General features: G+C 43.0%; 2 protein-coding genes and 1 long non-coding RNA gene across 7 annotated transcripts in view; 1 reads left to right on the forward strand and 2 right to left on the reverse strand.

Moving 5' to 3' along the window:
* Nucleotides 1–1404: 1404 nt before the first annotated feature.
* LOC108501757 lies at nt 1405–18086 on the reverse strand. Of its 5 annotated transcripts, XR_001876276.1 has the most exons (5): nt 17925–18086; nt 13802–14007; nt 12311–12566; nt 4224–4742; nt 3104–3366 (listed from the first exon to the last, which is right to left on the reverse strand). It is a non-coding gene; the product is annotated as an uncharacterized LOC108501757 (long non-coding RNA). The 5 variants fall into 5 exon arrangements; XR_001876277.1 differs by lacking the exons at nt 3104–3366; nt 4224–4742 and adding an exon at nt 1405–1890 and having other exon boundaries at nt 13864–14007; nt 17925–18063; XR_001876275.1 differs by lacking the exons at nt 3104–3366; nt 4224–4742 and adding an exon at nt 1405–1890 and having other exon boundaries at nt 17925–18062.
* A 536-nt stretch (nt 18087–18622) lies between these two features.
* Nucleotides 18623–22035, forward strand: FGF6 (fibroblast growth factor 6). Its single transcript, XM_017823966.1, has 3 exons — nt 18623–18981; nt 19884–19987; nt 21843–22035. The coding sequence occupies exons 1-3, from the start codon at nt 18642–18644 to the stop codon at nt 22017–22019; spliced, it is 621 nt and encodes a 206-aa protein (XP_017679455.1). The 5' UTR covers nt 18623–18641; the 3' UTR covers nt 22020–22035.
* Nucleotides 19211–26598, reverse strand: part of TIGAR (TP53 induced glycolysis regulatory phosphatase) — a 39405-nt gene continuing 32017 nt past the window's right edge. Inside the window, exon 7 of the mRNA XM_017823964.1 lies at nt 19211–19430. Within this exon, the coding sequence (XP_017679453.1) occupies nt 19272–19430 (159 nt within the window). The 3' untranslated portion in view covers nt 19211–19271. The remainder of the gene's footprint in view (nt 19431–26598) is intronic.

Below are 26598 nucleotides of genomic sequence, written 5' to 3' on the forward strand. Positions count from 1 at the left end.
AATGGTATGGGGAGACTATTAGTTCTGCTTACTGAAGTCTGACCCTTGGAAGTGCTGAATTGTCCTGCCAGAGGGAATCTTTGTCAGAAGGATCCTGACACAACATGTATTATTCCCATTTTTCATATCTATTCCCAAGGAACTGGTGGTAACAGCAGATTTTTAGCTGCCTTTTAGAAAAAAAAAAAACAGAATATAGAGATGGGATCACCTAAACTGTACTTTCTGTTTGATCTGTACCCAGCAACTGTAACATGCAGGCTGCAATTTCTCAGAAACCCTGTTTGGGTCATGAAAAGCTATTCAAGATTAAGAGGAAAGTGACTTAATGGGAATGAGGTTTTCTATTTGTATATGCAGTGCACTATTCCTTGGAAGGATGACAGGATTTAATGCCTTGAAAATGTCGTGTAAAATTGCAGGCATGGCTCGTATTGAATACAAAATTTTTGCCACTAGGAGGAGTGAGGGGCAAATGCCGTTGTTCAGCTTCATTAACCTGCTCGTGGTGACCACTATAAACTGCAGGTGCCCTTTGCAGAGTCTGAACTGAGGTTGTTGCAAGGAAAAAAATTGCTGAGAGTCTTGATTTGCCAAGGATATAAGTTACTGACCTTCACCTATCGTCCCCAGCTCTGTGATCCCTGTCTGTTTGCTCACATGGTAACTGGTGGCAAACAAGGGCAGCAGAATGCAGGCAGTTGAGACACAGATGTACAGACCTTGTCCTGCCCCTACTGCAATGCCAGAAATTTCGCTGTTGGTAGATGGCACTGCCCAGAGGGGTGGGAATTGTATCTGGGGTCTTTCCTTCTGCAGTAGTTCTCTCTGGAGAGCACAATCTAAGTTCAGCTTAAAGATAAAAGAGTTATTTTATAACTTTTCCCATTGTATCAGAGATGAGTGAAGCCACAGAAGGTGATTATGGATGAAGGGATATAGTGTAAAGGAGGAAATTATCATGGAATGGTTTGGGTTGGAAAGGACCTTAAAGAACACCTGGTTCCATCTCAGTTAGGACTGAGATCACACACTCTAACCCAGTTCTGTGATTTCTGTGAGCTTAAAAGTTGATCAGTTTCTTTCATCTGTGTCTCATTTTCCCCTCATTGGAGGAGAGTTTAATTTACACTTGCATGATATTTTGAGCATTAGTCCTTGCAGGCCTCATTTACTCTTATTTCTTGCCTGTGCTATATCCAAAAATATATAGCTATTTGCTGGTATTCACACCAGCTCAGCAGTGTAAAGAGATGCCTGCCCTCTTCTTGTATCTTTGCCTCATGGAGGTACCAGGGCACACCATCAATACTGCATAAAAATACATTTATTACTTCATACTAGATAGTGGATGTGGTCCCGTGGGACTGTGGGACCACAGAATTAGAAGAATATATTCTTATGCACAAGGACAAACAACTTGCTCCTGGGCTGAGCCCTGGGGAGAGCATGTATGGTCAAGGCAGTCTGAGGTTACCAAATTTGAGTGAGCTCAGACACAGCCAGTTGTCTTATGTGCTTGTTACTCTTGAAAATGCATTTTTGAATATTTAGAAGCAAAGCATTTCAGTTCTTGGAAACATTTTCATGTCCCTTGCTTCAGTACCAAGTACTTCCATGGGTGACTACAGGCTCAGCACGGGTGGCAGGCTCACAGCATCTGAAGTGGGCATATAAATTGCATTATATTATTGCATAATTCCCATTTGGAATGGGCTAACTTCTTTCTCTGCACATGGTACAGGCTGCCCTGATGATTTTAAGCTATAGAGAAACCCATAAGAAATCTGTAAAGCTCTTTTGAAGGTTGTTTCTCAGAGGTTAGGCCAGATTCTGGGTAAAGACAGGTGGTTCATAGTTCCTTATTTCCAATTCCCACTTCAGAATAAACTGGAAAGGGAGAAAAACAGGGTTATTGTTTATAATAAAGAGAAAAGCTGTTGAAATGAGTCAGATTAAGATGTGAAGTCAGTCTTGCAAGCTCTGTCTTGTTCTGTAAGGTTCCATACCGAGTGCCATGTCCAAAGTCCATATCTTAGGAGGACCTGTCAACTATCATTATAGAGAATCATGGAATCACAGAAGCGCCTGGGTTGGAAGGGACCTTAAAGATCATCCAGTTCCAACCCTCTGCCATGGGCAGAAGGGACACCTTCCACTAGACCAGATTGCTCCAAGCCCCATCCACCTGACCTTCAACACTTCCAGGGATGAGGTATCACAACTCCTCTGGGGCAACCTGTTCCAGTGCCTCCAGTAGAGAATTTCTTCCTAATATCCAATCTAAACCTACTTATATCCAATCTAAACCTACTCTCTATCAGTTTGAAGTCATTCCCTCTTGTCCTGTCTCTACACGCCTGTGTAAAAAATCTTGTAAAAAGTCTTATAAAGAGTCCCTCTCCATCAAGGAAGCCAGCTGGAACAGGAACACAATTTAGACCAGGCCAAAGGATATGGCTGGAAGATAGCTGATGTAATTTTGCAGCCCATATATGCAGCCTATATGTTTAGTGGAATATGGCAGAACGGACAGGCCACCAAAAAGACTGCAGAGGGGGTGGAACACTGTATAAAGAGTGGAGTGGCAAGTGCAGCTTGGGGAAGATGAGACAGCTTGAGCAAGCAAAACTTCCTTTGGGCACTTCATTTCCATGTCATGTATGTTTTTAACTGGAAAATGTACTATGGACATAAGTATGTGATGCACGGTTCCTGTCTCATTCGCCAGTTCCTCTGCTTTCAGAACTGACATGGAACAGCACTTTCAACCAGTCCTATGCAGGGCTGAGAAAAGGTGGAGAGATTTTCTCTAGTGGGAATAATTATCGATACCTATCGGAAAAAAAAAGTCACAGAGCAAAACAAGGTTACTGTGTCACGTTTGTAACATGGTCCTATAAATTTGAAGTATCTAGTATCAAATAATCTATGTAACATAGAAGAACTCAGTGTTGAATCGTGAAAGAAATCTGCATGGACCGGCACTTAATGGTGATATCTTCACTTCTCACAAGAGCCATGGTCTGTACTGGCATGTTCCAGGTGGCTGTTGCACTTCCAAACTTCTAAATATTCACTCAGTGTGAATGCAAGGAAAAAATATGATAGAAAAGGCACTAACCTTGTGCAGTCTGGGGCGTGCAGGATGTGATGTTAGTTTTGATTGTCTTCCTAGTTTTTATTTGGCATTCACTTCCTGCTCTGTGTTTTGCTCATGTAAATTCAAAGTCTACCAAAGTTCACTGTCTTACTCCAAAATTACACAGGTGTAACTGAGGGCAAAATTTGTGTCCCCCTTGCGTGTCCTTCCAAGGGTGCTGCATTTGAAGAGATACACACAGAGCGACAATGGCTGAATGACAACTGAAAGGGAATATGAAAACCATCTGTAAATATTCAAAGGGTGCAAAGAGTAAGGAGGAGGTGGGTTTGTACCTCATGTTGCAAGAAGGGTTTCGACTTAACTAACAGGGATAAAACTAGCAAAAAAAACTATGTAAGATTTAGAGAAGCAGCCTTTCTAAAAACTTAGAAATCAGTCTCATAATGTACGAACATTTCTCTGAGAATAGAGAGAGATCCACTGTGTGGATCAAGGTGACAGGATACAGCTATGCCTTTGTGTTATAAAGTGCTCTCAATCTGCCTGAGAGGTGGAAAGACAGGGCTCCATGTCTGCCTTCCTGGTTGCTCAGCAGAACTGGATTAATTTTTCCCACCTTCTATTCCATCTTTGGAAAGCACGTGCATGACTGTCTGTGTCCAGGCAGACATGGTTCATCTCCAGTTGGCTTAATATGTTGATTTATTTTAAATCTGCACAAAGGAGTATCCCATGGAGAATATCTCTCCATTCCTTCAAGAGAGATTTTCCATGGAAGACAAAACCTTGGGGGAAGGAATCCTTACTCTGAATTAATTCAGGTTTGGATAAAGGGGCATAGAGATGTGCTACATGGCACCACCAGCTCTTTCCAACTCTTAACAGTGCCAAATGTCATCAGAGCATCTTTGAGTTTCAATAGGAGTTCAAGGCCCTCACCCCCCAGGCAGGAACAGACCCGGTACACATAAAGTTAGGAATGTCTTGGACTGGGAAGTTACCAAAGGTGAAACTAGCTTGGTTGTCTCCCAGAAATCTTATTTTGAGTTCCTTAAACTGAGCCATAACAGCTCCTGCCTGGCATAAATTATAATCCTCCAAAATGTTCTGTACTCACTCATGCAAGTCATTTATAGTGACTGTTTCAACTTTGCTCCAAAGGACAGTTTTAAATCCCAGCAGAAATAGCAGCACTCCACAAACAGGGGCCTGCTTCCTTCCGCCCCTCCTCATCCATGTTATCAGTCTTCTCCGTGCCTATTTCCACAGCGGAAATCCTAACAGCACAAGCCAGCCAAGCCTCCTTTTTTGAGGACTGAATCTCTCCTTGCTCACCAATAAAAGATGGAATTTGCAGTGGGTCATTGACAGGAGCTTGGCCTCAAGCTTGACCAGTTACACAAGAGGATGTGAGTCCTTCTGTTGAGTAGTTGTTTGGAAACCGCTGCCTGACCACCAATTGTTATCTTGGATGTGTTTTTAGCCATTTTAGGCAATTCTCCCTGCCGATGGAAGTGGTTCTTTCTTCCAGGCAGTCCATAAATTACAGGCAAGTCTTGCAAGCTGATGTTGCTACATGTAAAATGGTCCACACCGCTCTTGCGTTGATAGTGCTCCTCAGCTCTCTGGAATCTTCCTGTTGAGAAATACGAACTGCAGATAAAAATACACTGCTGGCATCTTTCTGAGTGACCATAACACAGAAGGCAGAGCTTGAAATGAAATTATTGTATCCTTAATGAAAATTAGCTGCCTCACCCCTGAAGTGCCCAACACCCAGCAAAGTCCCTGTGTTTCAAATTATCTAGTCCTTTTAGAAAGCTTATCATTGCATCAAACAATCTATTCTACTAAATTGATTTAAAAATGGAAGCATTCAAGAGTTTGAATGATACACAGTTGACAGTCATGCAGAAGACAGGCAGCAGACCTGAGGAGTTTTTGTTGTTAGCACTGAAGAGAGACCTTGTCACTCTCTACAACTCCCTGAGAAGAGGTTGTAGCCTCGTGGGGTTTGGTCTCTTTTCCCAAGGAATAAGTGACAGGAACAGAGGAAAGGGTCACAAGTTTTGCTAGGGGAAGGTTTAGATTGGATGTTAGGGAGCATTTCTTCAGAGAAAGGGTTATCCAGCACTGGCACAGGCTGCCCAGGGAAGTGGTGGAGTCACCATCCCTGGAGGGATTTAGAAGACATGTGGATGTAGTGCTCAGGGGCATGGATTAGTGGTGGACTTGGCAGTGTTAGTGTTTGGAGTTGTCATAGTTTGAAACTATGAAAATGGACTATGACAGGAGTCCATTGTCTTTAAAGATCTTTTTCAACCTAAGTGATTTTGTGATTCTATGAAGCTGCAAACTGCGGGCCAGGTAATGATAGGATAAATTAGAAAGAGATAAAAAGTAGTTTTAGATCAGGAAATTATGCTGATTGGAAACATTATACAGCTATAGAAAAGTTAGATCACTTAAAATCACTTGGGAATTAAGTAATATGTCCAGATTCTGATAAGGCCTCAGAAGAAAATACCTGCACCCACAGGTCATTTGAAGCTAATTTCTTATAATTGAAGTCCCATACCAGGAAAAAGATCGTTACAAGGGTCAAAAAGGTCATTACAAAGGCCTTCCAGCCAGAGCACTGCACTCAAGCAGCTGTGAGCTCTCCCCATGAAAACAGCAGGTTTTGAACTGGAATGGCTCTGTAAAGAGGACCATCAAAGTTGTTTGTACTGAAACTACAGAATTTGAAAAGCTAAAGCCCTAAAACCTTCCTGTGATGGTCTTTGCTGAGTGCTCTTATAGTGGCTGACTTTAAAGTCAGTCTTCTCCACTCAGTTGCCCACCTAAGCCAAATTCAGGGCTTTTTATGGCAACACAATGTTAAATACCAGCCCTACTGAACTTTGTGGGAGTTTTGGCAGCATTTGGCCCAAGATTTCACTTCCCAGCCTATCTCTAACAGTAAGAACATATACAGCTCCACAAAATTCAAAACCATGCTTTCCAAATCCCCCTTGTTGGCAGTGCATCAGTGTGGGCAGTACATATCTCGTGAAAAATAAAACAAATTAATAGACCCATTCATTCACATCAGTAACACTATTCAGGTGCTTACATTTTCACAGAAGAGAAAGAAAGAAAGAAAGAAAGAAAAAAAGAAAGAGGAAGGAAGGAAGGAAGGAAGAGAGAAAGAAAGAAAAAGAAATAAAGAAAAGAGGAAAATTGACTGCCAGAGGTATTTGCAACAGGTACCATCCAGTGTATTCAAAAGATCCCCCTAGTCAGAGAATTATTCTTAGCCCTATAGTAATCATCATATGTTAAGTTAGATGGCTGTCTCTCTACTGCTGGAAATACAACATGAAGGTCAGCCATGGCTTGATCTTTTCTAGGGTTGGCAGGAGTCCTAATACAAGTGGGAGGTTAGACTAGATGACTTCCAAAGGTCCCTTCCAACCAACATGATCTCACACCTATATTGTAATTAAAAGGATCATGTTAATTAAAAATAAAAAAAGAATCTTTGAGATGTGCAGAACACATGAAGGGTATTCATTTATAAAGTTTGGAAGAAGAGGCTTTCAGTCACGCTGATTCTTTATCTATGTACACCATATTTATATCTGACTACCACAGTTATATCTTACTTTGGTTTACAGTGAGGAATCTTTTGCAGAAAGACGACAACAACATTTTCTAGTTCTTCTTCTGCCCATAATTACTTTACAACAAGTAGATATTTATTGATTAGGACAGTCTGCCCCCTTGTCTGGGTGTGAGACCCACCAGGTGAGTCAGCACATCCTGGTTGTTGCAATGAGGGGGCCCTCAGGTCCCCAGCACAGAATCTTTTGGAGAGTCCAGAGGAGGGACACCAAGATGATCAGAGGGATAGAACAACTCTCCTGAGAGGAAAGGCTGAGAAAATCAAGGTTGTTCAACCTGGAGAAGAAAAGGCTCCAGGGGAACTTTCAGTTCTCAAAGGGCATCTATAAGAAAGAGAGGAACAAACTTCTTTGCAGGGCCTGTTGTGACAGGACAAAGGATACTGGATTTAAATTAAAGAAGGGTCAACTGACATTAGACACAAGGAGGACATTTTTTACAATGAGGGTGGTGAAACAGGTTGCCCAGAGAGGTGGTGGATGCCCCATCCCTGGAAACATTCAAGGTCAGGCTGACCAGGGCTCTGAGCAACCCGATCTGTTGAAGATGTCCCTGCTCATTGCAGGGGGGTTGGGCTGAATGGCCTTTAAAGGTCACTTCCAACCCAAATGATTCTATGATTCTAGGAAAAAGGCATCAAGAATTTGGCAGTGCAGGCTTTATGCAAGAAATGTTGGATCCATGTCTTTTTTTGTGTTTTCTACTTGATTTTTTTATGGGGAAAGATGCTTTCAGTTGTGACTTTTGGGAAGCTCAGGCCATGCACATAAAGGAAAGAGCTCTCCTGTCCATCCAAACACCAAGCAATGTCTTCATTTTTGAGTATCCGAACACCAAGCAATGTCTTCATTTTGAGTACCCAAACTAAAGCAGGTTGGCTTTCAGATGGGACACATTCAGCACTTTCTGAGAGCCAAGCCCAAGTGTCTGAGTTTAATGCATCTCATAAACAGGAGTATTTGGAATTGCAAGCTGTCTGGGAAAGCCTTGGTCTTCATGCAGTGCAATGACACCAAATTGGTGCAAAATCTGGCTGTGTCCCTTTGATTTGCTCTCACTGATGGCAGCACTTGACATCACAAATAGCTCTTTAAAGAAGCATCCTGCCCAGTAATAACTGCCTGCTGAGTCACCTGCTTGCTGCATGGTCCATCTTAATTTTTGCAGTGGAGTTGTACAGTTTTACAGTGGAGACCAGACCCACCAGACACTTACAAAAACTAAGCTGAACAAGAACAAAAGATGGAAAACATAAAGCAATCAGAGAGAGGTAAGGATGGGTCAAGCTGGAGGTGGTGCTTCCTGTGTTTGTCACACAGATAGTAATAAAGTACAACAATCCAGGGCCTATTAGCATGCACTCCTGTGGCCAATTCTGGTTTCTCAAGGTGGATTTTATTGTGCCACGAGCACAATTAATTTTCACAACATTATTTTCGTGGGAGGTTATTACACATTAAATTACAGCATTGCCATGCCTCCAGGCTTTTTGTAACAGTAGGAGAAATGATGGGCTGGAGAAGACAGCTGCGTTTGCACGTGGTATATGTCAGTTTACTTAAGCAGAACCATTTTACTGCTGCTGGAGGAATGCAGCAAAAGGTCAGTGCTGAAACTCCGCTAAAGTAAGCTGAGCACACATTCCATAGTGAGCCAACATATGCTCACTACTTGCTTGATCAAAAAGGAAATTTCAGAGCTCTGCTACATGCTTGCCTTGACCCTGCTCCGTACCGCCTGTCCAGTGTGCATCAGGCAAACTGTTCTTTAATCCTGTATGGAATACACATTCTGGTTAGGGGATGCTTGGAATACTTGCATATCATCATTAGCAGCATAATCTTAAACTGGGCCTGTGTGTATGGAGTAGTGCAGGGTAGTGTGGAGAGGGATGTCAAGAGAAGTGTTACATGAATGCATAAAATGTATGGTTTTATTTCTTAGTCCTTTGTGCCCATCGCAACCTGACCCTGTCCAAATGAGACTCATCTTTGCAGGGGGAAAATAAACTCAACATTATTATTCAGCTCTTGCATTTTCTTCGCCTGTCTTCTTCAAATGTTTAATCTTCTGGAGTTTGTCAGATCTGGGCAGTGTCAGAGGAAGAATTCTGTACTAACAACATGCACAAGAAGCTGTACCAACTTAACTGGGCTGTTAAAAAGTTGCAGAAGTGAAGCTCTTGTAGCTACAAGAGCTTTAGGCTGATTTAGAACATGCCCTCATAACATCACTTGATAAAAATAAGACTTGAGCTTTTTAATAGAACGAATTACTTGGGTTTTATATTTAACCGCGGTCACTGTTAAAGCTATAACTGGTTTTCAGAATATTTTAGGAATCTGATCTTGATCTTCCATATGTTAAAAACCATCACAACAAATACCTTACACTGTGGTTCCCGACAAAGAAGTAACAAGGTGGCTGCAGCCCTTTCTGAAAATGGGACTTGCAGGCTTTAAAAATATTATGCAATGATTGGTGTAATCAATTAAAACTAGTTGATTAAAAACCTCTGGGCTGTGCTTTGGGAGGGAAGCTACAGTTGGTTTCAGTGTATTGTATGGTCATGGATTAGGAGCACACCAGACATTTACTTAAGAGTTGGACTCGATGATCCTTGTGGGTCCCTTCCAACTCAGAATATTCTATGATCTAGAATCATACACAGATAAAAAAGTGGGTGTTAAAAAGGGCACGTCTCCAGGATGAAGGACCAACCACCGCCTCCCTAAGATCCTGCTTTATGGTGAACTCACCACCGGCTACCACAAGAGAGGAGCCCCGAAGAGAAGATACAAGGACTCCCTGAAACAACATCTCAGCCTTGGCCATATTGATCAACATAACTGGTCTACTCTGACCTTCGATCAGGAGATCTGGAGACACACCATCTATAACGTGGCTGATGCCTTTGAGAACACCTGCAGGATCACTCTCAAGGAGAAAAGACAATGCAGAAAGAACCGTGTCTTGCAGAATTTACCACCTAAGGAGTCTTTCTGCTGTGCCTTTGGCAACCGGACATGCCTGTCTTGTATTGGCCTTTTTAGCCACCAGCGTGCTTGTAACAAACATGGGTAGAGCCCTTCCCAAATCTTCGTTCACAAAGCCCAGCCATGATGATGAAAAAGATGAAGTTAAAGAATAAGGTCTTTTTGGGCAGAAACCCAACCTGCTTTTTTTAGTATCCCTTTTTAGTCTGGGTACTATGTATGATGGTAGAAAATCACAACGAATAATAATCTGGGGAGTGGAAACAATATGCTGCATGAATGGAGTAGGCATTTGAGGAAGAATCCATCACTAGCACCAGATTAGTTTAATTTCCCTTACTCCACAAGTTTGTAGTTGGCAACAATAAATTGTAGGAAAGGCTGATATAATGAGGGTAGGGCTGGCATCCAGCAGGACCCTGGAAAGGTGGAGGGATGGGTTGACAGGACTCTCATGCAGTCTGCCATTAACAAATGTAAAGCCTTGGCCCTGGGAATACATTATTCCTGGCAATAGTCCAGGTCTCATAGAATGAACAGAGTTCAGTTCCACTTTTCTAGTGTCATATTTTACCTTTTTCCATGTTTCTGTTCATAATTTCTTTCCTAATCCTGTTATACCATTGAAATAGAGGCTGTCTCATCTCCTTCATCTCATACCAAGAGGTTCACTACTGCTTATTTTGCACCCTCTTCTCCTTAATGCTCCTTCTACCTTCTACATGTGCCTTTCTTTACGTAAGTCAGGTCAGTTCATTGATCTGCAGCAGCACTTTGAGAGTGTGAGCAGTCCCAGTTTCCACAGGTGCCAACAACCACAGACTCCAAGAGTGCAGAGTGCTAAAAGCTGGGTACTGATTGATCCCAACCATCTGCCACATGTTTACATTTCCTGGACAGACTTTTTTACCTCAATCTTTCTTTGCAGAACTAAGTCTTAGCAGTTGCATTGACTTAAACAGCTCACCTGTCTTGCAACAATGGTCCCTTGCAAGGTCTATACAAATTTGGAACTCCTCAATAAGCTACGGCATAGCTTTGAGCCCTCTTTGCTGTATTACTTTTGCTGCTGTTGAGGAGCCAAAAATTACCCCTTTCTCTTTCCCCTGTTCAGAAAAGGAGCTGTAGGAACAAAACCTGAATTACTAACGTTATGAAAACTCATCCTGGTTGCTTTAGCCTGCAAACCTGACTAGAATGCAGAATCACTTCTGAAATGGCTACTTTTCATCATTTAGCCAGTGGACCTCCTCTTTGGATGAATTTCTGGTGGCTAACTGAGCTTTAGCCACACATCTAGGTGGCTTTCTGAGAATGCAGCCTGCAGGTTTACCAGACCTCTGGTGATAGTTTTATATGCAAAGAGGGAATTAAAAATCTACTGTTACTCTTGTGGATTCAGCTTAATCTCAGGTCCTTTTTCATAAGTCCCAGGAATCAATGCATTTATACTAAATAACGATGAAATAAAACTCCCCTACCCTCCCATCCTTGTTTGCCTATTTACAGAGATTCACATAAATAGCAACATGAAAGGAAAACTCCAGCTCCATCTTTAAGCTAAAATGACATTTTTGAGCCATTGAAAATTCAAGATGACACCAGTTCAATTTATGGTCCCAGGAACTGAAGGCAAATAATTTGATCTTTTGGACAATTTTAAGGACAAAGTCCTATAACGAAAAAATATTTACCCTTTAGAGTAGTGCAGCACTGGAACGGACAGTCAGAGGGAGCATGGAATCCCCAGGAATCCCCAGTCTTTAAGGACACTTTTTTCAGAGCCTTGAGTGCACCAGGAGGCTGTAATTGATCTGTACATCCTCCCCCCATCTCTGCCCTCCAAACTTCATCCTCTACCCATTGCTCCTTTAAGCTCAGAGCTGCACCTTCAGACCTGACCTAAGCTGCAGAATAGGCATTCCTTGTGTCCCTGAACTCCTTCTAGCTAGGTAGCCAAGGTCTTAATCACATGGAAGGCTCATGCCGCTGATGACAGGAGCCAAGTGTTTCAAAACCCTTCATGGGTCACTTAGCTCGATCTGGAGTTTTGATGCCTTTTAGAAATGTTCTCCCAAGTTCAGATCTGGATGCAGGCAGGGTCAGGATTGTGCATTATGCTGCCACCCTCCACCCACCCTTGTGTAGCTGGGAATGTGCAAATACTCCAGCATTTGCAAGGGCATGTAATGACAGGCCAAGAGGGAATGGCTTTAAACTGACAGAGAGGAGGTTTGGACTGGATACTAGGAATTCTTCCCTGGGAGGGTGGGGAGGCCCTGGCACAGGTTGCCTAGAGAAGCTGTGGTTGTCCCATCCCTGGAAGTGTTGAAGGACAGTTTAGATGGGGCTCTGAGCAATCTGGGATAGTAGAAGGTGTCCCTGCCCATGGCAGGGGGGTTAAAATGAGATGATCTTTAAGGCAGCTTCTAACCAAGGCCATTCTATGATTCCATGAAACTAAAGGAAAGTGGTCTCTGAACACACATCTCACCCCAAAAAAACATCCAGGATACAGCAACCAGAATACTGAGACACCCACCTGATGCAAGAGTGCAGGAAGAGTATGCTGATTATGGACTTGAGCTTCCTTTTCAGACTTTGAGAAACATGTCTGTGCCATTGGAACAGAGGTGCAAGAGGTTTCCAAGCAGACATCCCTGCAGATGCTGCTGGATCCAAAACCAGCTAACACACCTTTACCTGCAGTCTATTTGCTGCTCCATTCCCAGGGAGGCTGCTGAATGCCAGGGAAGAGATTTGTCTCCAGAGTAGAAGGCATCCATGTGTCTCAGCTCCTGTGAAACACAGACCTTGTCAATGAAGGTGATGGAGTCCCAAGACTGTTTCAGCTCCCTCTGAAAAAGACAGCTACTGGGGGATGAGCTGTGTCAGTTCCTGGGCTCCTTGACTGTATTAATTAAATCCCCACTGGCTGCTCTGCAACCTTAAATCCTCAGTGGACATGGACCTACACACTGGTGTCTGAATACAAAGCAGATTCCCACCTCAAGCGGCCTAAGAATCCTTTTCCTTGAACCAAGCTCTCCTCTCTCCTTGTGGGAGAGCCTGCATATTTCCCCTTTCCCCTTCCTGTCACTCTCCCAGTAACTCATAACTTCCTCTGTGGAAGAGCAAAACAACAACAAGGGTAACACACCTGTCTGACCTATGGGATTTTGAAGGTACTGTGAGAGCAGCCAAAACATGAGGTAGTGTTGTTTTTCCTCACCTCCTGGGGACAAGTGGGCAATCCTGCCATGTGCTGGAAACATCTGTTATGCTTTGGTTCAAGTCTTGTATTCCATTTAAAAACTAAATACTACTTCCCTAAATATCAGGGATCTGAGGAGTTTCACTTCCACCCCTCAAGTAGCTGTGACCAGGACTCCAGGATGCAGTATCCACCCAGCATATTCCCACCTTCTCCTCCCCCACCAACACAGCAGGGAGAATGGGAAAAGGGCAGGAGAAGAGGACAGGAGGAGATTTCAAAAATAGGATTCTTTCTATGGAAATTAAACTACAAGTCAAAACTGCTGTCAAAAAATGAATTACAAGCTTCAGAACTTCAAGTGTTGCCCACCATGCAGGGGAAAAAAAGCTTGAAAAAAACAGGGAAAAGCTCAGATGACTGCACAAAAGGTTTCAGAATTCCCCTTCAAGAGATGAGGAAGGATCCAGACCAACAGATGAAGAATTGACATGCAAGAGAAAGAAAGTCCTCAACAACACAAGGAAGTTACCTGGAAAATGGCAGAAATTGCCTTTAATCATCTATACTGGATTGCATCATTTAATCTGAATAGTTTCCATAGTCAGGAATCACCCAGAGAGCTGGTCAGTTGGGCCATTGGACAAAATCTCATCACCAACAATAAAAACAAGGGTTTTTTGCTTTCCTATTCATTATGTTACTTAAAAGTGGCATTTAGCATCCCTGTTCCTGCTGTAATGAGAAAACCATACACGTGACAAACTAAACCCAAATTAAACATGCACCCTGTCATTCCTCTCTTCTGATAAATAATACCAAGCAGATCCCTGTGGGGGCTGGTGGCTGTCACTTCTGTTTTTTCCAGCTCAGCCTTTTACCCTTGGACTGCCTGTCCCTGCAGAGTGGGAACAGCTGAGGAGGTGATGAGAGAAGCAGCGTGGGCTGGTGGGCACAGCAGCAGTTGGGAAGCCACAGGTTCTCCGTGGAGTCACCACTCTGTCTTCTGACTGTCATTCCAACTCCTGTAAGACATGGAGAGACAGACATGGCCACTTCAGGAGGCAAAGATGGGTGTATTTGACTGTATCTGTGTTTGATGTTCCCTCTTCAGAAAATGAATTTATCATGAATAAGCAGTAAACCAAGATTTTTTTTTCAAGGAAACTAGAATCTCCCTAGTCCTAAATCTTCCACAGTTTCCTTTGGGAGTAGATAATTTTTGCCACTTCCCTCCAAAAAAAATAGCAGTAAGCTGTTCTGTGATTTGTGCCTGCCTGCAGTGTGTGAAATCTCAGCGAGAGCCCTTGTGGTGAGACCTCTCTCTTACCCATGTACTCACATGCATGTGCCCGAGTGGCCTAGCCAGGATCTCTGTGTGTGTGACATGAAGGATGAAGTAGGACCTCTGTTAACTCTCCACTATCTTGGGTTCCTCTTTACTGACAATAACAAACCATGTCTGAACAGGTCTTGTATATGTTTTAAGAGGCAGCAGCTGTAATGAGGTGACAGTTTTGGTTCAGAAGTTTGCTTGATTCAGCCTCCAAGAGCTTATTAGCCCTCAAGAGTCTTAGCCAAGATTGCTGCCTGTTGTCCTGTTTGTTCACTCTGGGTTTTGGTATGACAACAAATCTGCCCCTCTGTTGGATAATGGGGAGACAAATAACAAATTAATTGTGCTATAACCATTTTTGTCACCCTCCTGCTACCAGGGCTCACAACTGCTGCTGATTAATCACCTATGCTGTGGCCCTATCCAAATTAGTCTTGATGCCAACAACACACTCCTCAGTGTTTATCAGTTTTATGGCTATTGGGGGTCCTTGGGTGTCAATACAGCCCAGCCCTACAACTTTTGCTGTATCTGATACTCTCAGGCCCATGGTGTGACTCTTAGGGATGGTTCTGTGCAGGGCTAAGGGTTGGACTCGATGATCCTTGTGGGTCCCTTCCAACTTGGCATATTCTGTGATTCTTGATTACTTTTTCCTGCTGCTTTCATATTTCATTCATAATAGCCCCTGTATTTGTGTTATAAATCTCTACATGCTGGCCAACAAACGCCAAACCACTAAAGATGGTCTGATAGGGCTCCATGGTCATTCTTGGGCTTACAGAGTTTTATGCAGGTTGTCCAGAGTCTGCAACACTTGCCCTACGGATTTGCCACCTGGAAATCTCCTGTCTCCTCTGACCACCACCAGCCTGGGGCTTCACAGGCGAGGTGAACAATTTCAATCTGTCCTTCTGAATGAGGGATTGCTCTTTCCAGGCCTTAAAATAGGGAGAGACTTTGAAGAGATTTGAAAATGGAACTTAGGATCCCTAAGTCATCATGCATTTTTTTGAAAGACGTGCTCTGCATCCATATCATGTTACTGCTCAGCTGCAGGACTTTTCTTAGACTATCTGAAAGTGGATCCTTGCTGTGCTGCTGTGTTCCAAAGGGGATTATTTTAATATTGTACTAAAATACCGACAATGAAAACTCGTTACTTTAATTAGGCAGTGAGCACTGTCATCCTGGGTCTTAAGATTTCCAGTAAGCGGAGGTTGACTGCTGAAGTAAATTTTTACCATTTTTGAGGTTTTGGAGGGTTTCTTTTACTGCAAATGCTATAGGTCTCTCCCTTGATGCCTTCTGTGAAGGCACATGAATCCAGGACAACATGCTGTCTGAAAATTAAAAGGTTACAGAGTGTTTTCTGGAAACAGCTGCTTCATGGGCCAGGAGCACAAGTTCAAGAATGAGACATCTTTTAGAGGAAAAAAAGGCTTGCCTAGTTGAATGAGAAGCTCCAGGATTAACATTACAATTCATCTTCATATGCAAATACACAGAAACTTAGCAAACTGCTGACCACAGGTCTGACTTCAGAATGGTTCCAGAACTCATTTCAGCTCCAATGCAGAATTGCTGAGCAACACAAGACTGCAGTATTCACTTTATCTCCCAGCTGCACACCACTCTGTCTTGGGCCAGATACCAAGGCTCCTGCTCTTATAAGGGCCAGGTGTCCCAGTGAAATCACAACTTTTTAGCTGTTTAGTTTGGTTTTCAGGTCCAGCAGGAGAAGTCCTGATTTTTGCAAGTGTTCTGGCCAGCCTCTCCACACAGAATGCTGTCACATCTACTTGCTCGGAAGAAACCACCAGAGCAAGGCTGTCCCCTGGTCCACCATGGCCCTTAGCAGTCACTTTCCAGCTGGGCTGACTAAAAGGTAAAGCAGTGCATCCCACAGACTTGTCAGAATTTATCCCCTTTTTTTTTTTTTTGTCCTGCTATTTGGTATTTCTTCTAGGATCAAGGGTGTTGGGATGAGACACAGTGTATCCCACAAAGTGTTCCTTTGACTTGGGCCGTCAGAATACCTTGTAGGGAATCTGCAACACAAGTTAGAGAAACTCTTTTAGCCCATGGCTTGTCTTTGCAATGAGAAACCTAATGAATAAGATATAAAAATGCAAAGGTGATTAAAAGATGATTAAAGCTGATGATGGGAATCTATCCATTACACTTGAAACATTCTTTAAGGGGGGGAAAAAGTGGAAAGGAAATATTACAATGCATATTTTAACAGACAGTGATGGCTCTGAAATCAGGCAATGTTTCCAGGAGTCATGTGCATTGGGAATGGGCAGGCCTTCAGACTGTAGAGAAACTAGGAAATGAGTGCTCCATGCTTGTAACAGTGACCCTGGGCTTTGGTTCCCACTGACACTGCCCTCTCACAAGGGCTAAGAGGCCAGAAAATACTAGTGATATTCCTTCCTAAAAATTATATATGTGTTTTGCATAGATGAAAAATCTTGAGGTGAAGTAGGATGAGACAAAGATTTGAAGATTTTTCTTGTGAGCAAAAGGCAGAAGGTACGATTCCTTTGGTCACAGCCCCAAGCCTCGCAGAGTTCAAGGAGTGTTTGGACAATGCTCTCAGGCATGTGGTGGGATTGCTGGGGCTGTTCTGTGCAGGGCCAGGAGCTGGACTTCGATAATCCTTGTGTGTCCCTTCCAACTCAGCATATTCTGTGATTCTGTGATATTCAAGTGCTGCTTCAGCAAAAGCACAGAGGTTTTGAATGTCACCTGGCACAGGATCTAGTCCAGTGCCTCCCAATGATTTTACAGCTGAGCCTCTCTCAAGAGAGCCATCACGATTACATACTTCACTGGATCTGACTGTTCACCTGCCTCAGGGCTGCCATGGGCTCCCCTTCCCTCAGGGGTCTTGTGCTGAAGGGTTTGCAGTGGCTCAGGCCTCATATTACACTGCTCCTAATGTGAAACTCTCTCACGCTGGGTGTGCTCAGTTCAATTACACTTCCAGGTACTCTCCTCCTTAACATGCAGGCATCTCAAATGACACAGAAGATGCAGTTTCTTTGCTGTGAAAAGCTGACAGTCATATTGGCAAAAATATTTGTATAAATCTCAGCTGTTTTCCTCCAACTAATATTTTAATAACTCCCGTGAAACTAATTTAAAAGATTAATTTGTCCAACCCCAAAGAAGCTGAAACAGTATCAGTGCAAAATGAGGGGAAAAAAAGCAAGGCAGATGGAAGGAGAGGTAAATTAAGATAGTCATATGTTATTAAAAAAAATAAAGTGAGTATTTGCGCTCGGGGAAAGGAGACAGTGAAACAATAGGGAGCTGTGGCCATTTTCCCTTTTCCCTCTTCTTTAGCACATTACCTAAGTCCTTGTCTTGCACATACAAATAAAATTGCACCCCTGCAGGAGGCAATTACACCCTCCCCAAATAAATGTGATCATCTTGAAGTCACCTCAGTGAACAACATGAACACTGAATGTACCTGGCTATGTGTCACTGCAGGATCAATGCTCCAGCCTGCACGCCCTGCTCAGCAGAATTAACACTGCAATAAAGGCAGCAGGAGCGAGCCCAGGGGCTTCCTCTCCCTTTAGCATGGCTTACCTGTCTGTTAACCAGCCAGGAGTTCTCCTTTGAGAGGTACAGACCAAGCTTTAGCATGTGGATCGCTTAGGAAGAGGTGCCTTGGATTTGCTGGGTGTGTACAAAAAGAGCAATGGCCACTTGGAGCCAATTATCCCCAAATACTGAGACGCTTGGTGATAGTGCCACCGAGGAAGTGGCTGCAAACTTTTCATTGCTCACTGATGAGGTCCTCAACTGTTTTTACACCTTCTCCTCTAAATAAGGAAGCTGTGAGGCTTCTGACTAGCCGGCCAATTTGACTCCTTTGCTTTCCACAGCCAATGAAATCCCACTCCTGCCTCCAGTCTTGGGTGACAGCATTCATCAAAGCTCGGCCAGCCGGGGAGGACGGCAGGTTACTGTTACAGCTGTGGCAGGCTTACCTTTGGCAAGCTGTTGATGTCAGAGTGATGATGTGGGGAGGGACAGCCTCTGCACTATAAAGATGGCTCAATCAAATATAACCGAGGCTGCCCACTGGGGAGCAGGATCTACAAAACATGTTCCCCACCAGTCGGAGTCCTGCTGGCCTGTCTCTGCTCCCAACCCAACTGCTCTCAGGCTTTAGTTTCAGGTCAGCAATCTCTATTTGCTTTCCAAAAATAAGCCTCTGCCACCATGCTGAAGGGAGAAAAACAAGAAGGGCGGTATTTTTAGGGCCATTAATTCAGACCACGTGCCCAGGAGGTGAACCGGATGGCCACTGCACAAAGACTCCTCATCACTATGTCCTGCGAAGCCAGCGTTCACCGGACGTTCCCCGCCTTCGTTCTCCTGGGCTTTCTAGCTGGGATTGCTTCTACACATCCCGTTGTAAGCAGAACTAATGGCACATTGCTGGAGAGAGGATGGCAATCTCTGTTGTCCAGGTCCATTGCTGGGATGTCAGGGGAGAAGTCAGATGTGAACTGGGAGAGTGACTATTTGCTAGGAATCAAGAGGCAGCGGAGGCTTTACTGCAACGTGGGCATCGGGTTTCACCTTCAAATCCTCCCAGATGGAAGGATAAGCGGAGTTCACAATGAAAACCAATACAGTGAGTTGCATCCAGAAATGAAATAGAATAGATGTCACTTAATTGCTGTGAACTCTAATAATTACCCTTCGCAGAATGCAAATGTTATTACTTGGTATTATTAATCTGTTGCCTTTTGAAAGTCTCTGGGATCAATAAACATCAGGACCCTTTTGTTTGAAACATGGCACAAATGCTTAGCCAAATTTAGGTAGAATTTATTGTTACTCTGCTTTACTGCACGGATGAGAAAAAAGCCGAAACAGGTTGAAAACTGACTCTTCTGCTGCATTTTCTCACTCCTCATTTTCTCATTTGCCTTTTGAATCTGGGAGGTCGTCGCTTTGTTCCAAGAGCCAAAGCATGATTTTTGAATCCCAGCTGACTGTTTCTTTTGGGACACTCAGTGTGTCCCATGGAAGGGGCTTGCTGTTCCTGGTTTGCTCGTTCTTGTGGGTGCTGTTCTGTAGCTGTAAGAATAAAGAAAAGCATTAGTCATATGGATTTGAATTTCCTGCACAGGGCAGTTGCTAAAATCTTTTGCAGCTAAGATGTCATGTGGGACTTCAAAATAGTAAGCCACACTCCTCTAAAGCTAATAACAAACCCTCTGGAAGTATAGTATATTAGATAAAAATAATTTACTTATAAGAAAGCCCAAGAGTTTGACAGATCAAAAGAGTCAGATAGAGCAAAGGGATTACACAGTGTGTGACTATGATTTCAGAATAATTATTTTCCAAGCCTATGGCATGTGGGAAAATGCAAGATCTTCTCTGTGTACCTCTAGACTAGGGAGATAACTCTAATAGAGAAAATATGATGAGTTCCTCAGGGTTTTAAAATAAATAATGATATATGAATTGCCTTGGAGTAGCTCTAGATTCTGTGATAACACTTCTGCTTAATGTCTTATTCTTCAGGTCTCTTTGAGATATCCACTGTAGAGAGAGGTGTTGTCAGCCTGCTTGGGGTGAAAAGTGCTCTCTTCATCGCAATGAACAGCAAGGGGAGGTTGTATGGAACGGTGAGTGTCAGTGCAAATACTTTTTCAAGGTTTAAACAAAGACTGCAGAGGTTTTAGAATGGTTTTGTTTGGTTTGGTGTTTTGTTTGCTTTTGGTTTGGGTTGGGTTTTTTCTTCGTGGAAATCTGTGATTACAAGCAGAGAAAACAGCCTTGCAACTACAGGGAACGTGCCCAGCCTGGTGTCACCAGTGTTATTTAGTGCTGTTGGAGGTCTGGGGTTTTAAAGCTTCCCAATAGGACTGTACAGGGAGCACCCTGGGAAAATGAATGTATTCTACAAATAGGACAGATTAATTGAGTGGCTTCTTCTAAGGTCTCAGTGCTGCAAACACATTCTAGTAAAAGTGAGACCTGTTGATTCCCTTTTGCATTGCACTGTGTGTAGGAGAGGTACAGTTAGAGCTATTAGTAAAATAACGACCACATGCTTCCCCCTTCCAAAAACAACCCCAGCATGGAAAATAAATAGGAAGTCTACCCTACGAGGCCAACATATGCGGTTGGGGTTAATTTTAATGATCAGTTTTGTGAGATCAGTTGCAAATGATGAGAAAATAATGGCTATTAAGAATGGAATGAAAATCATACTGAAACACTGTCACCATTGTCCTCATCTGGATGATTTGTCATCTAAATGCAATTTAATTTCTGAGGTATGAGCAAGACATCTCCAGGACATTCAGCAGTAAAAGTGCTTGTTAGGAAGTGCATTTGGAAGAGCCCATTTCAAAGTAATGAACAGCACTGATCTCTTTTGTCAAGGAATAGCAGAGTCCTTTACTTTGAAACAGCTGTAATTTCAACAAAATATTCCAGTTGCTTAATAAAACAGCAAAAGTTGTGAAGGACCCGTAGCCCCATAGCCATTACTAACCTGACTGATTCCTTCACAGGTAGATAAGGGACATTTTGAGGTTCCACCCCAGGAATATTATTTCAGTCATGTCTGATCACCAGCCCTTAAAGAGTGCCACAAACCCAACTGTTTTGCTTGACTGGGTCTTCCTGAAGAAATGCAGGGTCTGGCTTCAGAGCTCCCTTTGATTGCCCCCTATCCCCCCCAGTTTCAATCCAGTTTTGTTTATCTTCAAAGACACTTTTAAAAGCTGTAAGAGATGTGTGTTTTCCCCCACACAACCAGATCTGAATGGTGTTATCACACAGGTGTCCAAATAGCACAGCATTGGTGGCATCTCATGTGTCAGATATTTGAAGTCAGAGAATTATTCTGTCTCTTTTAATTTCTTATGCATTTGTCTCCTTCTTGTCCTTGCATTCCACTCTCCCAGATGACTCCTTATCCCTGGATTTACATGATGTAATGTGGAGAAAAACAAAACTGTCTTCCCAGGTTAGAACCCACTGCATAGTTAAATATCACTAATGATTTATCAACAAAAAGATTCATTGTTAATCAAATCTCTTATCTGAGCAAGCAGTTCTCCCTGGACATTGGTGTTTGTAAGAGAACTGAAGTTTTGACATCTAGCGTGTAGTTTTTTTTACAGGACTTCTGGCAGAGGGGAGGTATTAAATTAAGCTATGAAAAGGCGTGATGCTGACAGAAATCTTTCCTTGCAAATAAAATGAAGAAATCCATCATTTAGAATTAATTAAGTTGATCTGCTGCAGGAAGTGCACAGTCCATTATGTGGACAGGTGGCATCTGAGTTCATCTGACACCAAATTAGCACCGAGGAGGGAGATTTATTGTTGGACACAGTCGCTGAGGCACCACCTGTTGCTCACTGCAGCGAGCCCTTCTGTAAAAATGTGAGCAAGAAAAATGACCTGTGAAGTATTTATTGTACCTGCTTTGTTCTCCACCCCCCCCCTCCCCTTACTGTGCTTCAGGCTGTCTTCCAAGATGAATGTAAATTCAAGGAAACCTTGCTGCCCAATAACTACAATGCATATGAATCAAATGCTTACCGTGGTACTTACATAGCCCTCAGCAAACATGGGAGAGTGAAGAGAGGAAACAAGGTTTCTCCTGCGATGACAGTGACCCACTTCTTACCCAGAATATGAACATGAGAAGACTGAATCCCAGGAAAAACTGTTTCATTTTGCACATGGGGAATAAGCTCCCAGGTAAAGTAGTATTTATACTGGTCACTGAAAAAAAAATCTATATATGTATGTGTATATATGGATAAAAATATTTGTACTAGATTCATCACATAACATATATAATATGATGCTGCTTCTCTTCTACTCTGTACAAATTTTACATGGCTGTGTGCCTCCTTTGGTGCTGTACAGAGAAAAAAAGCAAGCTGGAGTGCAAAGGATTTGGAAGAAAATTATTCAAAAGTATACAAAAGAAGTATTCGGACCGGCTGTGGGCAACAATCTAATCAATCACTAAATCACTATTATTTACTAAATAGTATTATTTACCTCAGACAATAACCTTTCCTAGCGAGCTGTTTACATATCATGGGCCAAATCACCAGACGATTTTGCTTCACCAGAGCTTCAGGCAGTTCACTCGACCTGAATATCTGCCTGCACCTCCCCTTCTACAGACTGTGTGTGTCCTGTCTTGCAAAGTCCTCAAGCTGTTTCGATCACTAAGGTGCCAATTCCACAACTGTTTCTACACAATCAAACTGTTTGTCCCCAGAGACCCTCTGTCTCGGAAGGGATTCTCCAGGGTCTCCTCACACGGACTGGTTGGCAAAATGAAGACCTGCAATCAACTTCCCACAGGAAGGGCCATGGGATAAATCACAGATGGGTCCCAAATGCAAAACTTATTTGGAGCTGAGGATTTTGAATGGCATTTTGTGAGCTTAGTTTAGACTTACCTCAAATATAGATGATGTGCACATCTTTAATATAAGTACTTGTATATATATAGACATGGGATGTGTGAGTGTGTAGCTATGTAATTACATGCTTTTAATGAATTAATCATCCCAGTCTCTCAAAGCCCAGGTGCCTTTATATGCATACACACCTAAAAGAACATAAATATTTAAAGGCGCTGTGTTTCATTTAGGCTGAACTTTGTTAATCTCTAAGAACTAGAAGTGATCTGCAGGATGCATTTTATACAATGTAAGAAATCCATGGAAGCTTCCAGCAAAGGGTTATTTTAGAAAACTTCTCTGTTTTGAATTTTCTATTTACCGCCTTAAATATATTTGGTTCTTCTCTGTCATACCTCATGAGGTATGGAGGACAGAGAAAGAAGGAGGCTATATAAGCAAACCTTCCCAAGTTAGGACAGAGGAATTTGTGCCATAATTCCAATTTCTGTCACTTGCAAAGCATCAGTTTCAAAAAGAACACAGCAAGCTGTGTGAAATACTCTTCAAAGCTCTCCTAGAAGCCGTACAAATGGGCCATAACCTCGCCTTGCTATTTTGACAACCTTCTTCCAGATCACCAACAAAGCTGCATTCCCTGTGCCTTTGAAAGAGTATTTTGAGAGGCCCTAAGTCAATAGTCACTATAAATGTCAGTTACCAGAAGCCTTGGGATTCCTGCATTGATGGTGTGCTCCTAAATTTGAAACTAGATTCAATGCAATGTCAGAGCACGAGCATTTTCAGCATAGATGGGCCGTGCTGCTGCAGAAGGGAATATATGAGTGCAAGATTATCTCCCACGGCCAGCCAAAATGGGGCTATGTCTAGCCTTGACATGCCATTCTATTTGCAGGGAGTGTCTATTCGTGCTGAATTTGAGCCTTCTGACATGCATGAAAAACACTGTCAGGGCCAGATCCTCACTTGGAGTAAATTAGCCTACTAAGACTATCAGTTTATAGGTGCAGAAGATTCGGCCCAAAGAACACACCCACAAGGATGTACTGACAGCCACCACTCCTGAAAAACTGTCAAGACAATTGTTTTGTGAACAAGATACAGTTTTCCAGCATCTTTTGTGTGATTGATACTTGAATTTATTTGGCTGAAATGTAAGTGCTGGTTTTAAACTGAACACAGTTTACATGAAGAGAAAAAAGAGGGAAATGCTGCTTACAGGACATGAATGAGATGCTTTGGATGATGCTTTGGAAGGAAAGGAGTTACTCTTCATTTTCTGATCTTGCAGTGTGTAGAGAGAAGCCAAGTTGACACACTTTGTTCATCCACAACATGCACAGCAGTTTGCTTTGGAAAAATGTGCATTTCAAATGAAAAATCAGGATATTCTGAGATGGAAGAATGGGTCAGAGGAAAGTTTGGAGGGTATCTGACAGTCGCATAGAGTCCCTAGAGGTAGAGATAGGAAGACTGCAGCTGTGATGAAATGCATAAGCTGGCAACCAGTATCCTGGTGTTATATTCCTAATTGTCTTTGAAATGAAGTTTGAAGAAGGATGGAAGAGTACATGGATGTGAAAATGTGGTTCGAATTCTGACACACAAGTTTGTTTCTGATTACAGCTTAAATCAGTCTTCTTAGGATAGGATGAAATCTGTTCCCTCTTAAACCAGTGTAGCCTAGAGGAATTTATTGTTGCCAGTACTGACAAGCAATGGGATAGCTGACACAAAAGGTGAGAATCAGACTCGGTGGCTCTGTTTTTCACACACTGGTCAAGGTGAGAACAAACCATAGACCAGGTCACAAGAAGTCAGAATGAGGAAATGGCCTCAAGTTGCACCAGGGGAGGTTCAGGTTGGACACAAGGAAGAATTTCTTTACTGAAAGGGAGGTCAGGCATTGGAAGGGGCTGTCCAGGGAGGTGATGGAGTCACCATCCCTGGAGGTGTTCAAGAAACTGCTGGACGTAGCACTCAGTGCTCTGGTCTAGTTAACAAGGCGGGGATCGGTCAAAGAATGGACTCGAAGATCTTGGAGGTCTTTTACAGCCTAAATGATTCTGTGATGCTACAAATCTGTGCAGACACAGCTGGCTGGGCTGAGATTGTTCTTAGGAACTGCAGACCCTTTCAGGAGCAGTTTTGGTGGGCATTTGGAAAGCCCCATCAGTCACTCTGCTGAGTTACTCTTTACAATACTGCATTTTTACCTTATTACACATCAGTGACAGCCAGATCAACACTGAAGTCAAGGTTGAAATCAAAAAAGGTCTCCCGATGCCAGGAATACTGACTAATATGATATGTCAGGAGGAATAGCTGTGGGAAGAAACCCCTCCAGCACAAAGAGTGCAGAACTGAAGCCCTGTGGAGTTTTAGACCAGTTGGATATATGCTTTGACAGAGGTGCTTCTTAAATTAATGCAAGTCTGCTTTCCAGAGAGGAGCTGAGGAATGTTTTGGCACACTGCAAGCAGTCCAGGGGCTGCTCATGGTAGCAGGGTTCAAGAAGTTATGCAGCTAAGCTCTGCCTGAGAAATGGCCTGATCCTGTTCTGCCTCATGCTTGATTAGCTAAATTCCTCCTTCTTAGGCCATTATCATGGAGAAGGAGGATTTAGGAAGCCCACCATTCCTTTTGCACACCTTAGGATAAATTTGTTAAGCTGGCAAAACCCAAACCATTTGAAAGCCTAATGTACGTTATACGGTGGCTGTGGAGTGAATATGAACATCATCTGACAAACTCTTACAAAAAACCTTCTTCCAAAGAAAAGTTTCATGGATGGGTGACTACATAAAGAAAACTCATGAAAGTGAAGGGATTTCCCAGACCAGGGCCAAATTAGGAACTGCAACGCACATCTCATTGCAGTGTACATTAATGGGGGGTCATGACATGGGCTACAGCTCTGAAAGCATTGCTGTGAATGCCCCACAGCAGCCTGTCATGCCCATATTTTCCACATGGGATTCTCCTGTGGAGTTGATACCTGTTTTCAAGGTTTCTTCTTCCTTAGACAAATCCAATAACAATTTCAGACTTAATCCACCCCCGTTAGAACTGAGTCATGTTCTTAAATAACTGTATTTTTCCCACATGTGCAGAGGCACAGATACACACACAGTGGAAAAGCAGAGTAATATTTGTATACCTCACTAACTATTTCAATTCCAAGATTTTATTTTGCACAGTAAAATGGTGCCAAAGTTCTCAGATTACTTTTTTTTCACTAAAATATACCTCATATTCTGAATCAATATGGACTCACAACTGAGACTGTAAATTTGCAAGAAACACGAAACTGTCCAATCAATTGTTTGTGAAATTGCTTCTATTTTTATATGTATGTGCTGTGCACAATAGTTTAATGTATTCCTACAATAAAACTTTATACATTTTTGGTAGTGTTTTGACTCTATGTCCCTCTTAATATTCGGGTTTTTTCCTTGATTACAGAGATTCTGTATTAACCATGTTCAGGGCAAACGGCAGCATCAGTGCTGGCACCCAGAAACCCCCCGTGCCCTGGACTGCACCCAAAGCAGTGTGGGCAGCAGGGGAGGGGGGATTCTGCCCCTCTGCCCTGCTCTGGGGAGACCCACCTGCAGTGCTGCCTCCAGCTCTGGGGGCCCAGGAGAGGAAGGACATGGACCTGTTGGAGCGAGGGACACCAAGGTGATCAGAGGGATGGAGCCGCTCTACTGTGAGGAAAGGCTGAAAGAGTTGAGATTGTTCAGCCCGGAGAAGAGAAGGCTTTGGGGTGACCTAATTGTGGCCTTCCAGGACCTGAAGGGAGCCCACAAGGAAGATGGAGAGAGACTATT

The sequence above is a fragment of the Lepidothrix coronata genome, unplaced genomic scaffold (assembly GCF_001604755.1).
Source record: "Lepidothrix coronata isolate B3197 unplaced genomic scaffold, Lepidothrix_coronata-1.0 Scaffold107, whole genome shotgun sequence".
NCBI lineage: Eukaryota > Metazoa > Chordata > Aves > Passeriformes > Pipridae > Lepidothrix > Lepidothrix coronata.